The sequence below is a fragment of the Cheilinus undulatus genome, linkage group 9 (genome assembly GCF_018320785.1).
Source record: "Cheilinus undulatus linkage group 9, ASM1832078v1, whole genome shotgun sequence".
Classification (NCBI taxonomy): domain Eukaryota; kingdom Metazoa; phylum Chordata; class Actinopteri; order Labriformes; family Labridae; genus Cheilinus; species Cheilinus undulatus.
In genome coordinates, this window is record NC_054873.1 from 11,904,766 (window position 1) to 11,920,350 (window position 15,585).

General features: G+C 37.4%; 1 protein-coding gene across 1 annotated transcript in view; it reads right to left on the reverse strand.

Annotated features, from left to right (window-relative positions):
• cftr (CF transmembrane conductance regulator) overlaps positions 1-15,585 on the reverse strand; it is a 51,423-nt gene that overhangs the window by 21,659 nt on the left and 14,179 nt on the right. Inside the window, exons 8-13 of the mRNA XM_041795777.1 lie at positions 14,208-14,454; positions 13,625-13,717; positions 10,874-11,050; positions 10,508-10,699; positions 2,835-2,929; positions 564-650 (exon numbers count right to left, since the gene is read on the reverse strand). Of these exons, the coding sequence (XP_041651711.1) occupies positions 564-650; positions 2,835-2,929; positions 10,508-10,699; positions 10,874-11,050; positions 13,625-13,717; positions 14,208-14,454 (891 nt within the window). The remainder of the gene's footprint in view (positions 1-563; positions 651-2,834; positions 2,930-10,507; positions 10,700-10,873; positions 11,051-13,624; positions 13,718-14,207; positions 14,455-15,585) is intronic.

A 15,585-nucleotide genomic window follows, 5' to 3' on the forward strand; every position in this document is an offset into this window, starting at 1 on the left:
GTGTCATCAATCTTTGAATGCCTCAGGATCCATGGGAAGGAGCTGGAAAACATTTCTGGGAGGAGGGGAGTCTAGGTCAGCTTAATTAGTGTGTGGTTACTTCGACCCATCCCAGAGTAAGAGGAAGAAAATGGATGACTAGATTTGGATCCAATGAATATGATAGCATGTTCTTTATGTGTTGACAGTTCTCTTAAAATTCAATCTTCTAAAAACCCTTACATGTTTAGCTTTCTTACATAATCTCAGTACGTGTTTTTTATACTGAACTGTAACTCCTGCTTTTGACACATTTTCTTATCTACACAACCAAAACGTTCTTTCTAACAAAGACTTTCTCTGATTATCCTCTTCGAAAGACTTTTCCAGAATGATAATTCCCTTTGGCTGGACTTAAAAACATTTCCTGAAGGTTACAGAGTGATGACACAGCTGTTACTCACCACAGCCAACCCCGGTGTGCCTGAGACAACAAGAGATAACCTTGACCATGAACTTAAACTTTGGCTTAACCACCCCCACCTCCTTCTCCTACATGAAAGACTCTCTGTTTGAAGACTCACTTCTCAAAGATCTCTTTCTCCGTCACGATGTCCAGGTGGGTGAAAGGTGCATCCAGCAGGTAGAGGTCTGCATCTTTATACACAGCCCTGAGAGTGGGAAAACAAAATAGGCTAAGAGACTTTAAAAATAGAAACAGAGAGAACAAAAATGTTAAGGTTATTGAAAACAAAAAGAAATAAAACTTGAATTAGGTGTAAATGAGGAAGCTGAGTTCCTTGAGGAATAAATCAGTTCAGTGAATATTTACAAAGATGGCATAAGGTATAAAACCACTGAGTGGTGCATAATTGATGACAGGACAATAAAGCAATAAATATTGCATGGGAAGATCAGAGTGTCTGACTACACACAGATTTAATAGAGTAATAAAGCAGAATTGAGGCCATGGAAAGCACTAGTCTTTTCACAAACAAGATCATAAAACACAAAATTTAGCTACTCTGTCGACAGAAACCGATAAAAATGATGGATGATAGATCTCAGCGTCAGATGGTTCTGATCATATACATGTGGGTTAATTCTTTTCAAATATTGTATCTTTCAACGCCAAATAAAGTAAATCTCCAGTGCTTGTAAATGTCAGTTATTACATGATCTTATTTGCTCACTGGGAGTATAACTGCTAACCATGGAAGACCTATGAAGAATGATGCGGGTAACCTTGATTGGTTTATGGTCAAAAATTCATGTTGTAACTGTTTTCACTGAGAAATACAAAGTGAACTGCAGAGAGTAGGCAGCAATAAAGACAAGAAGAGTGAACATGTTGGTTTTTAATGTAAAAATGCTGCTGTTTCATAAGAAGCTCTGTGATTGACTAGAGGACGGATGGCATTTTAGTCCTTTTCATCTCTGTCAAAGTAAAGGAAATAACCTAAAGAATAGGTTACTATTTTTACAAGCTTTGGGATCTGAAGACAAACACATACAGAAAATAGAAAAAGCAGGCTTAATTTGTTGTTTTAGGGTCAGAAAAAAAATATCAATGATTCAACTAATGTTTTTATTGGATGGGATGTTTTTTAAAGACAGCAACAGCAAATAAATATAAGTGCAGAGCAATAAATCGAATTTTAGATTAAATCACAATACTACACACAGAAGTTGGAATATTTCTTTGAACTGAAATGTATGTTAAAAAACAGTTTAATAAATGTTTTGCAGCAGAGATGCTACTCTACACATCATACAACACTTTGCAAAAATTCCTGCTTTCCTTCTTTTGTATGTGTTTGTCTGATACAAAATGAGAGAGACATAAAATAATTATTCCCGTTGAAATTGGTGACTCAAAATGTTCACAATTAAATTGTTTAGTCTTTGTTTAATCTACCAAATGTTGTGTTTATTATAAAATACAATGATTTATTTCTTGTGTGTTTAGAAATACACAAGATTAGAAACTTACAAAATAATCCCACTTTGGACCACAATTGCAATATTGGGGAAGAATATCGCAATCAGTTTATTTTCCAAAATCGTTCAGCCCTATGAAATATTTCTCTTAAAATCAATGAGGGTCATTGAAAAAAAAGTTCTAAAATATGAAAAAGGACAGCTTGTCTGCTGTTGTTTTCAATGCTTTTTAGTTGTTTTTTTTTGTTGTCTTGTGGTTCTGGTTGTATACGTTACATAACATCTCCTTAAGCCCCACCAAGCACTTCTAACACTTTAGATAAAAACTTCACAACTAAATTTATCAGTCTAGGCAGCCCAAAGTAAGCAGCTAGTGTTCTCTGAGGTAAAAGTATTTATTTAGTATTTTAGTAGCTTTGAAGAGGGTGATGTAAACGCTGTCTATTCCATTTCAAAAATAAAATCAAGCATTTCTCCATGGGGACATATTCCATAAAGTAGTCAGACATTAAGAAAAAAAAATGAACCTGTCAGCACTGAAAACCAGAACTTTAAGTGAATGTACCATAATTAAATGAATATCCAACAGAGATTATGTCACAGATATAACGGTCTATGTTAAGGCTGCTGACTGAAACAATGAACTTTTGCAATCTCTACAAACCAAATAAAAGCAATGCAAAAAATGCATGCCTCAAAGCTTTGCTGTATTTACATCTTAATTCGTTAAAAAGAAGAAGTGTGACTAAATTCCTAAACCAAATTCTATTTTCTACATTGTAAAACAGCCTGTTCCCCTCAAGGTTGGAGGAAAGACTGCAGTAATCACTCATCAGTAGAGGTAGTCCCGTGCTGACAGATTAAAGGAAATGAATGATGCATTCTGAGAAATGCTCAGGTGTGAGAGGAATTACCTGGCCAGGCCGAGGCGAGCCCTTTGACCACCGCTGAGGGTCACCCCTCCTTCAACGAGGAGCGTCTTGTCTTTCTCTGGCAGCAAGGCAAAGTCCTGGAGAGGAAAACAGGGCATCAAATCATCAAATACTGTATATGCCTGACTTTAGAGTAACAACATAAGGGACTTATGTGATAAAAAGTTGGAAATGGATTAAGATACGGGGGCAGTCAAACTATGATGTTAAGAAATGTTTAAGATCCAGCTTTTACATTTAAGCTTTTACTATTACATAAAAGTAAAAAGGATCACATATCTCTCTCTTTTAAGGTTATATTCCTTCAATTGTTCAGTTATCATACCGCATGCTTATCTGCCTGCACTGTAGTAGCTGAATGTATAAATAAAACAGGGTGGAAGCTGCTCTCCCTTTGCGCTAAATGTTACAGTTACAGAAACTAGGTCACTGATTTTTAAGATGTACTGTAAGAACAAACTGTATCTCCTAATTCAGATAACTCTGGAATGAAAACACAACATTAATACTGGACTACTGGAGTAAAGCATCAAAAAGAAGTTCAAAGCATGGCATGTGACTCATCGAAGGACTCAATATTAAATCTACTATATGCAAGTCAGCTTTTTAAAAAAGCAAAGCCAAAGGTTGTTATGTCTCTTGTTAGCTGGAGCTTTTGATGAGTATCAAGGCCTTGCTCAAGGTCTTTGTACAAAGTTTCAACATAAAGTTGACCTAAGAGAGACTCTTCCTGCCTTCTGAAGGTTTTTAATGAGCTGAAGAAGACTAAAAGCCTCTTGTCTTGTTTTATTAAAGCTAGAATAGAACAAATAAATAAATCTTGACTGTTAATCACAGGTGAAAATCAGCCAAAGGCTCTGTAGGGTATGGGTATTATAGCAGGATAAATCATTCAGGCAGACAAACACAAAAATCTAAATTTACACATTAAAAACTTCAGAAACAGCTAGTTTAATGGTTTGGATCTTGTGAATCATTTGCAAGGATAGGACTGTTTATCACATGATATGACTTACTTCTTAAATATATTTTCAGTTGCTAAAGTGACCCTCTAACACCTCACTGAGTTCAGAGGATCAACCTGGCAGAGCCTCCTTGTCCTTTAAGAAAATATTTGAGATGGGGATTTTGTGGTTTGCCCACTATTTCGCCTGCCATTGACACAATCTTAGAGAGTTTATTTTTAAGTCTACAGCTCAAATGACCACATTATATTTATAGTCGTTCTAAAATCTGTGGACAGACACCAAGCCCACTGAGTTTTCTAAGGAGATAAAGTCACTGTGGACATTTCTTGAAAATAAATTCTGTATTTGATAGAGACACAGGCAAGAACTGTGCCAAGCCCAACGTATTTAAAGTTTTTCAGCTTCAACAAGTTGGCCATCAAGTGGAGCTAACTTTATTTTAATATCTTGTTTATTGCAGATAAGTTATTCTTAAAGATGTTGTTTATGCAAATGTCAATTTCAGGATCTTTCAACTTGGAAATTTTTTCCAAAGTGATCTGTTAATTAGTAAGTTTATTTCAAACATGTAAAAAGCATAACAATGAAAAATGGTCATATACCTTCAAAAGACAAATTCAAATTTTTAAGAGAGAGATGAAACAAAACAATTACAAGAACACTTAATGAGCGAGATTACGTGTTCGAAAAGAGGTGGGAAGTAGTGCAAACTTATTTAATCCCACACCTTCTGGGCTGACAGAATGAACAGTATTGACTGAATTGCTCTCCAGGGGTAACTTTAAATAGCATAAAATATTTGCAGAATCCAGTCAAGAATGTGCCAATTTTCTAAATAGATAAAAGCAGTTACTAAAAGGCAGACTGATTTTAGTGATCCTAATGAGTAGATGTACATGCATTTCCCACAGAATGGCACTGATCTTGGGTTGTAGCAAAGACCATCCCACCCTGCCTCATACTTGATGTTAAACTTTTTGTGTTTCTGCTCTTTCGATAGTATTCATCAGCAGTACATTGTATAAAAACGATCAAATAACATCTTGTACCATTTTAGTAGTTTATTGTTGATGAGGTAGCATATTGCAACCATCAACCTAGATTACAGGAGTACAGGATATTAATGCACTCATGGGAGGGATCTACTTGTTGACACCTTTCTCATGCATGCAGATCATATGAGTTTAAAAGAAAAGGGGGAAAAATGGCAGGCAAATATACTTTGGTAGCTGTAAATATACCTTGGTGGCCCATCCAAGCACAGTCTACGTCTGGTAAACACTGATTGTATCAATACCTTGGTATCTCACAATAAAATTTTAAGTGAAACATTTTTACACTCTCAAATCAGTTTAAATACATAAATATCACACTTTGTTTAACAGAGAGGGTGATTTTAAACTGGAGTGAAGATGCGAGGAAAGCAGATAATCATAAAACAATAAATAAAAAATGAAATAATTGATTTTGGATTCATCTTAATATCCTTACTCTATTTCAAACTAAACTTCCCCAAATATCTTTTTGTAAGGTATTATCAGTGTCACTTTTTCCTTATAGGAAAAAATGCATTGCTTAAAGGGGATATATTTTACCCTTTTAAGACAACTTTATATTCGTCTCAGAGGTCCCCAAAACATGCTCGTGAAGTCTGCTGCTGCTTAAAAAAAGCCTCTGTTTCAGCCCTGCTCAGAACAAGCTGTCTCTGTGTCTATGGCTTTTAATGTTATAAAGCTGTATGACTCCGCCCCTGACCACGCCCCCCTCAGGAAATTGATGTGGCTTAACGGATGTGGCTCTCCTGATCCCCCTCAGGAGAGGAGGGTGGATTTTCTTCCAAGCGGGGCAGGCCAACCAAACCTGGGGGCGTGGCTAACTCGCCACATGACATCATGAGGGGAAAATCTGAGAATAGCTTGTTCAGCACACATTTTCTGAAAGGTGGATAAGGGGGGTAGGGTGGATTTTTCTGGTACATGAGGGAATTGTGCACAGGCCAGAGGGACATATTTTTGTTAGAAAAGCCTGAAAAATGTTTTTTGCATAATATGTCCCCTTTGATAAACAATTATACAACCTCAAAATTGATACACCATTATTTATATCTATAAAGCAAAGTATGGAAAAGGGATATTTAAATTTATTAATGGCACAGAATTGAAATAAAAGAATTATATTACTCCAAAATATTAACTTCTCTTTAACTGTCTTCAGAAAAACAACCAGAAAACTATTTAAGTTTGTGATAAAATTGATTGTGAAGCTATTTTCATGGTACATAAGTTGTTTCATAAAATAAGTACATTATTGGCATGCATAATTGCTGGCTTCTTTTTTTATTGCTGGACTATAAAAAGTTATACATAATAGTAAAAATCTTTTCCTGGAACATTATTACAGCCCATTGACACAACATCACCAAGACAGTTATATAAGTGTACCTATTAAAGGAAATCTAATTAATTGATGTAGTTATGGTCATATATTTATGGCAGCTGTTCAAACCACACAAAGAGCACAAACCACAGATGGGAAAGACATGAAGGGTGTCACTAATAGAGACTTGAAGTGCTTTAGATGGTCATCGATAATGGAAACAAATGCCCATACCAATAGGGATGAAGTGACAGCACAAGTTTATCATCGTTAAAAACTTCCTACCTTTTTAACGGCAGCTTCCGCCGTCCTAACAGGAGCGCATAGGGAATCAAGTTAACATGTTGTTTAACAGCTTGTTAAATAAGGCAGCATAGTAAAAAGACATGTTGTGAGTCTCATTGTGAACAAAAAGCACCTGCCGGGCCAGCAGCTAGAGACTGGGAGAGGAAAAGATGAGTTTACAGAGGCAAGACCACCCACGGCAGTCTGTCTGTCTGGTGCTTCAGGGGGTAACAATAGTGAGGAATTACAGTCTGAAGCCCACTAAAGCCCTCGTCTCTGTCTGGAGGAACCTGCTCTAGTTTTTTCCTCTTTTGAGTTAGGGTTGCCTTGGGGACTTTTCCTCGATTAGAAAACCCTGTCCATATTGTTTCCTTATTTTTTGTAATTTCTTACCCCTTATAAGACAAGACAATGTGAAGCAAAAAACAAAAAGAAAAGGACTCCACTTTTAACAATCATTTTACTTCAGCAAATATAACAGAAGAAGAGCACTCTTAAAGGTTAACCTTATATCAATGGGGAAAAGACTAAAATAGCTTGTGTTTATGTATGGATTATCATAGACGTATTTTCATCCCATTGTATAAAATGTTTTTTTCTCTGTGTTATGCAGTACTTCAGTTGTTGGTTGATTTTATGGGGTAACTTGACAGATCTATGAGTTCTACTTTAACAAACAAACTTGTGTGATTTTATTTGCATTTTTACAGTGATGCTTGGATGTTTGAAAACTCTCTGAGTAAATGAAATTAGGCCAATAAGACATCCTTAAAATTAAAATCAAATCACTGTTAAATTGTTTGGCAGGTCTTCCAGATTAATGATGCCCTGAAAAAGTCTGTCTACAACCGTAAACAGATGAATGGAAGACCCATATATATAAAATGTTTAATCATAAATACAGGTTTAGAAAGGTAAGTAGTGTTGTCCTTCCTTTTGCCCTTGTATCCAATCATCATATCAAGTATTACTTTTTCAAAATCACGTGCTCTATTTCCTCAGTAACAAATTTTTGGATGTTTTTTTGGCTTTACTTAAAAGAGAAACTCAAAGGGGGTTAGTCAGTAAAACTTCTCAATATAGTTTGTAATGTAGGTTTTTATTACTTTTTCAATATCATGCCCAATAACATTTTTCCTCTGAGGAAAAATATCAGTTTTTTCAATTTTTCAGTACTATGCAATATAATTTTATTACTTTGGCAATCTTGTGTGCAATGCCACTTTTCAATATCCTGTGCATTATTATTTTTTTATACTTATCTTGACAATTTGTCTCACATTTATTCACATTGCTATCCTACGAATCACAGTTACTTTTGATACACTTTTTAATAAATCACTTCTGTTATTTAGTTCTAGTTTCCTTTTTGTCTTCTTATAGTTCATCCCTGAGATTGTGATCTTTGTTTACAGGTTGTGCTTTTTTACTGTAACCGATAAAAATGCCAATATTGTATGCCTTTTAAGAACCTCGGTTTTGTTTTCTAGTATAACAGAAACCGAATGAAAAGGCTGCCTATTGGTGTAAGATATCGGTTCCCAACCTGGGGTCAGGGACCCTTTATGGGGGACATCAAAGATTTCATGAGGGTCTGAGCTAAGGGTTCATCACAAGGCCCGAAGTGCCACATCCTGGGGCTGGAGCCAGAGTTAAGCTTGACAGCAGCTCTTTTATCCAGGCCTTTTTGACTCTGGTTATATCCCGGAGACTGCCGGCAGTTGTCAGGCCCTTAGGACATCCACAGCATGACCAGGGGCTTGTGGCACCATACTACCCACCTGGACGGTACCCTAAGCCGTGCTTAATCGCGACATCCACCCGTTACTCCATCCTAAAGGTTCGGACTTTGTTATTTTTTCAACTAATTATTTTCCCATGCCCCTTGTTATATGCAAGGACACCCAGAGAATATCTGGGGTTGTGTCTATCCTCTTTCCCATTCTATGGAGGCTTAAATGCTAAATTTATGCCAAACTTCAGCCTTGATTTTTAGCCCAAACACACCTAAAAGTTCTGCACAGTCCTGTATTTAATAAAAGATCTTTTGGTAAGATAAGCATTTGTAGACTGTAAGCGATGTAAAAAGGGATACACTTAAGCTCAATCGTGCACCTTTAGGACAATATGTTTTGTGTTAAAATGCTTTTCGATAACATGGGAAGACATAAGCAAACTTAACACGTGAAACTCTAGAGTTATACTATTAAGACTTGTCCAAAAAGCCACACTACTTAACACAGCTAGTAACCCCAACTTAAGACTCCAAACAATATGTCACCGTTTGAGTTTGGGCTCCTTTTCTAACAATTTGTCATTTTTAGAGATAATTTACTAAAACCTAAGAGGGAAGTAAAATCCCTCAATAGAAGCACACAGTAAGACTTCCTGTCACTCTTCTTATATCCATACAGTGCAGTACACAAAAGCACTGATGATGTGACACCTCTCCACACTTCTTTTGTTGTTTGAGTTTAGTTGACGCCTCATGTCAGAGTCTAACGCCTCTCTTCAAAGACAAAATGGAAGCTGTTTTTTTGCAGTCGATGGAGACATCAATATTGCATGCCGGCTTTGTTTGCTATGACAACATGTTGTGTTTTTGTCAAAACCTGTGACGGACTGTCAGTGGCACAGGAGATGGGGAGTGGCGGTAAAGATGTATGATACTGTCACTCAAGGAATGAGGTGCTCTCATGAATTCTTCATAATGATTGTTGTAGTGTTTTGATCCACCTTATTCCTAGACCCCATGATACTAAGCAGGAATTCTAAGTGTAACCCCCCAGAGCCCTCTGTTAAATCAATGTTATGAACACTACTGGAATTTTGTCCCATCTCCACACAGGATCTCACGAGCTCAGTCAGAGTGACCATCAGGTGTCATGTCCAAGACTGAAATCAATGTGTAGAAACATCTCAGCAAAGATCCAGAGATACGGGAGGAGCCTCAGCTAAATTCCAAGCATTTTTGCAGGGTCTGATATTTTAGTTTTTAGTTTTTTATTTTTAATACATTTTAAAAATCCTAAAATTCTGATGTCCTTATGTTGTGATGGGGTACTCTGTTGAGATTATTTGGATTTTTTTTTATTCATTTTTTTTTTTTTTTTACCGCAGCACCAGACTGCAACATAACAAAATCAAATAAAATGTGGAGGGGGTCTGAATACTTTCTGAATGCACTGAGTGCATTTTGAGTGTTCCTCAAAATACAAACTATTTTGCTGAAGAACTGTTACAACTAATACTCATTTGTTTCTGCTCATCACTTGATAATAAAACTTAAAATTGGCCCACAGGCTTAACAGTCCTTACAGTTTGTCATCTGTCACTGAGAACCAGTGAGCTCATATTCCATCTCAGTGACATAACTGGAGACTTCCATGGCAACAGAGGAGACATTATTCAGCTGAGGGGCCATCATTCAGCGCTGCGACTAATGAGACCTCAACTCTGTGTGTGTATCAGTATAAGAGACAGAGAATGTGCAAGCGCGTGTGTGTGTGTATGTGAGGGATATAATGGGTGTAAATGTGGATTGGAGGAAATCTGAAACTTCTTGATGCTTCGCAGAGGCTCCAAACAGACAAGTCAGCAGAGCATCGGCCCAGAGAAAGAGAGAGGAGTTGGGAAAGAGGCAGGAAAGGATGAGAGTAGTCGAGAAAGTACTAGAAATAAATAAAGGTATACAAAGTAACATTAAATGACATTTTTGCAAATAATTAAATATTTATATTTTCAGGGAAAATATGACAGTTTGCAGCTGCTTGACCACATCATCTGGTAATGTGGTGCAGGTGAGTTTTGTAGAACATTGCTGTTGGGTTGACAGCATTGACCGCATTGATTTATGCTCTTGGAAATAGAGGTTTAGTGCAAATCTTCTGCTGTTGAAGGAGTACATTTAATATTTTTGGTGCAGATTATTTTCTAGTTTGCATGAATAATAATAGTCAGCTATAAGGACAAAACTACAGCAGAAAGGGAAGCAAAGAGGTGACTAATAGGATAAGAGTAAGGTACCTCTTCCAGCTGGCAGGCTTTGATGACAGAAGTATAGCGGTACTCATCATAGGTCAAGCCGAACAGGATGTTGTCTCGAATTGTCCCCGGCATGATCCAGGAAGTCTGTGGTGAGAAAGAGACTCGACCGCTGTGTCTGATTTTACCTTCTGATGGCACCAGTTCTCCCAGGATCATCATAAGCAAAGAACTCTGATGGTAAAGAAGGAAAACACACCTTAATTTATTAGATTTTACGACAAGAAAATAGCATGTTGTCATATCACTTAACTCACAATAAATCAGTATATAATGTTTCAGTTTAAGCATCTTGCAGATTCATCAAAATCCCTTTAAACCCCCATGATTCAAATGAAGATGTTCTACCTTTCCTGAGCCAGTGGAACCAGCTACTGCAAGCATCTTGCCCTTTTCCAGGTACAGGCTGATGTTTTTGAGGACAGGTGTGACGTAGAGGTTGGTAAAGAAGAGGCCAGCATCACCGTTAAGGTGTCCGTTTTTTTTGTTCTCCTGCTTGATCTTCTCAAACAGTTCACCGATGCCCTGAAGGAGAAATAAAAATCAGAATCTTCACTGCTGATTGGGGACAGAATGAATACTAAAGAAAGCTTAAAGATAATAGAAAACACTGATAATATGCATGCATCCCTTCAATTTTGACAGTTTTCATTTAGTTGTTTTTCCAAATGAAATCAGTTTATAACCCATACCACAGTGACATTTAAAGCCACCTTTGTGGTGTTTTGCCTTTATTTTGAATGTTGCAGAAGCGTGAATGTGTCTCATGACGGTCCAAACCCAGCTCGCTTTGCCCATTTTGTATTGCATTTTGACAAGCACAATAACACAATTTGCTTGAAAACAAGACTTCCAGATAAAAATGTTCCTTAAGAGTTCAACTTGTCAAATAGCCCTCTATACACTTGCTGTAAACGCATATGCAACTCTGCTGCAGTCCATTTTAGATTATATGACACAGTGTTTGGTTGATATCCAACAAAGTGGATATGAGCATTTGGGTTGATCATATATTTAGACAATTAAAGGTAATGTTGAATGTAAATATAAAAAATCTGACGTTACTAATTGCACAGACTAATAATAAGGCAACAGTTTGGTTAAATACTGTAAAATATGTATGCCTCTATTTCTATTTTTCCAATCCAGCATCTGTTGATGAGTTTTGTGATGGATGGTAAAATTTTTCAGTAAAAAATTTTGACCTTCCTTTCAACAAGTAAACATCAGTTCAGTGACGATTGAACAAACTACCAAATGCTTTAGTGTACTTTAAGGTACACTTAAAATGCTTTAAAAATCTGTACTATAGATAACATCATCCTATGCTAATGTGTGCATAACATTTCCTTGTTTTGATATTTTGCTTCCAGTAAACTTCCAGCTTCAGGGCCGAGTGATTGTCCATCATGCTGTGGTTTCAGACAGTGACACCAGGCCAAACTACTGTGAGAAACAAGAGATTTATCAAAGAAAGAAGAAGCCTCCCAAAGTCTCACAATGGCCTCATTTCACCTCATCTGTCAGCGCTTCTGCGGAGATTAACGATGGACACATCAATGTTAGAAAAGGGGAACTCTGCTTGACTTGCCGGTTTAATCATTGACCCCCCGTGACATTTTATGGGTCACCGTTCCTCTAATGCCGGGACTTGGCCGTGGTTTGTGTAGGTTTGTCTGTGTAATTCTCATTCTAATGAGCTGACGTAGGTGCTGTCAGCTGTAAAGAAAAGCAACACCCCTCCTATTCATCTACGCATGGCACATTCCAGGAAGAGGAGAAGGCAAGAGGAGAATCGAGGAATTAGGTGATGAACACAAATCCAAATCTCAAAAGGGAGATTCAGAGTGTTCCCGGCAAAGGCAAAGTTTGGTGACAACACACGGATAATTAATTATGCAAAGAGAGAGTGAGAGAAAAACCACAAGTGGATATTTGTTTTCTCACGGTACTGGGTGGTCAATGAATCACACTTGTTTTCACTAAGTTTACAGCCTCTGTCTAAAGATAAGATTTTACTACCCACTCAACATGATGGTAAGAAACAAACAATTATGCCTGTAATATATGGTGGGTTGAAGGCTTGTCTGAGTCATTACACATGTCAGTCTCTATATACTACAATCTATGCATCACAGTATGACTGACGTTGATGTTGGATATAAGTCAGATAACAATTGATCAAGATCAAGAAGATTACTTCTAATGTTTTTTTTAATAATGAAAAAGAAAGCCCTATTTTTCCACTTGGCAGAACTTGGGTGAGTAAACTGCGTTATATAATGGACACTAATGGACAAATGATAAGAAACAAGCTTGCAGAGGCTACAAGTTGCCTATGATGATACACTGAGGTTATTACTTAAGAGACCAAGATAGTGCAGTGCAAGTGAAATGTTTGTAACTGCCAGAGTTAATACTCTACATGTTGTATCATTTTTTCTGTAGCATTGCTGTATACTACAGGTCACTATAAAAAGGATATAGCGTTTGGATATAGTGTGCCCCAAGTGTGTGATGCCATGCAAAACTCTTAGCATAATCTTATGCAAAAAAATCTACCTTTTCTTGGTAGAGATTAGTGATTAGGGTGGGCCCCATAAAAAGAATAGCCCACTGTTATGCCACTTTACATAGCAGCCTTTGCCATCGGTGTGTGGATCTGGAGTGAATGAGTGTGAAAGTGTGACCTACGGTGTAACAAGAAGTCAGAGGAAGAGAAAGGTGCTATGCAAGCTCAAGTCCATTTTCCATGTCCCATTAACTCATTCACAAAATGATGTAAGAAGATGCCATGTAAAATGCCTGTCAATTTAAAATAATCTCATTCATTAACATTCACACACTGCTGGCTATGATGTAATTTTGGGGTTCAGTGTCTTGCCCAAGGACACTTTAATTTATTGACTGCAGAAACTAGGAATCAAACCACAATTTAACAGAAAGCATGAATAGCTAAATTCTTATACCTAACTGTCCCGATGTAAGCAGTAAAGACAGCTGCCATAATTTCCTGTTTAAAACCTGGAAAAATTAATTGGTTATTTTGAGGTGTTACCTTTAAATGATTAAATATGACTTCCAAATAGCAACACAAACCTCATCCCAGGATGCAGACACGTTGACCAGCTCCAGCTCAGTTGTAGTCAGGTTGTACTCAAGCACTCTGTATTCCTCCTTCATCAAGAACTCCTAGAGAGCAAGATACACAGCAGGATAAATTGATGTTAACCCATCTACATATATTTGTTACAGAGGGTTTTTCCTGCATTTGAAATTTGGTGGTGGCCACAACCACCTTATTCTATACTACAGATTTACCTTATCAGAGCCTGACACCTGTTTTCATGTTTATCTTCCAAGGGCAACATTGTGAATGAATTTGGCATCTCTTGATTGCAATATGCCATATGTGAAGGTTCAGTTCAAAATTGAATTGTCTCTTCTTAATTACACAAGCATTGGAATTCCTAAAGTGGGTTGTGGGAATGTTTGCTTAAGCCAGTCTGAACACGGCACATGTACACTGTAAGAAAGGTACATCCACTGCTTCCTTTTAACCAGGAAAAAAAACAGTTTTTCTCAGCTCCTAAAACTTACTCTGCCATCTGTTCATGACCAAAGGCACAATGAAATCAAAGTGATTACAATCAAACATAAACCACCTTTTTTCTGAACCCACCTCGATCTTCTTGACCAGCGCCAGCGTGTCGTACCACATCTGAATGGATCCTGGCAGCTGGCGGGTCAGTGTCATTCGCAGCACCATGCAGTAGGAGGCTGTGGTGAAGATACGCCGCAGGATGATACCCTTACTGAGCGCGTGCGGTACAATGGCTGACACAATGACCAAGATGGCAGAAAAGAAGTACGCAGCACTGTAGAAGTAACGCAGAGAGCCAATCTTCCTTGTCAGTGTCATCTCATCCCTTACGAGTGGGGCAGTAGGAGAGAAAGAGGGGAAAAAAGTTCTAAGTAAATGCATCAATGCCAATATAATTGTTTAGATCTCATTATTTTCAGTTATACTTAGCCTTGAAAAGACTCAAAGTGGCATTTACACCATTAGCATGCATTTATCAGATTGTACTTTGTATCAGAAAAGTGCTGATACACATCACATTATTTACATCAGCAACACCACACAGACTCAATGCTTCTGAATACTGAGTATTACCAAAAAGGTGTTTGGGCTAACAGCATGTCAGATTTTCATGCTGCTATTATCAGGTAAAGGCGAAGTCCTGGCGGTTCAGTGTAAGCTCGCGACATGTTTCTACACCATGACACCAAAACTCATCCTTTACATTTGATGCACTTCCAATGATAAAGAGCTTAACTCTAGTTTAATGAAAGCCACCATTCAAAGGAGTGTGGGTTTGCTGGTTAATCAAAAATTTTAACATCTCTGTCTCATTTTTAGCACCAGGTTGATTCCATTTATATTCTGCAGTCAAAGCTCAATAATTGTGATGTGCTCAGCCTTTTTCTTCCCTCTTTCCCTGCCCTGTTCTATGAATTACAGTTCCATCATACTTAACATACGTTAGGGCTGGGAAACTACTGATCTTAATACAAGATCAATTATAAACCATATAACAGATAATATGATAATATTTATACCTAATATAAAGAAAGGAAACAGTTCGCTTAACAAAAAAAATACTGTTAAATGTATGGAAAGCTATAGCCATTTAGAAGGTTTAAGGGTTTAAAAGACCCAACAAAGGTTTCTATAATGCTTTCCAAAACAACAGCTGTACTAAATCTTCTGAAAATTTCAGCTTGACTGCCCCAGAAATCGTTCTGGGTTGGTTGTTAACTTATACATCTCAAAGTGTACAACTGTTCCTGTTGGATGGGGCTCTTTGCCAGTAGGTGGCAACAGATGCTGAACTGCATGATACAGCAAACACCTCAGATCAAAACAAATTACCAGTTATTTGGGTGAGGAAGTTTATTGGCTACCAACAAGACAGAAAGCAAAGATATTGGACTATATCAGGTTTCTTCAAATACCAGAAAGTCTGGAGTTGGACATGGGTCATGAAATAGTTATG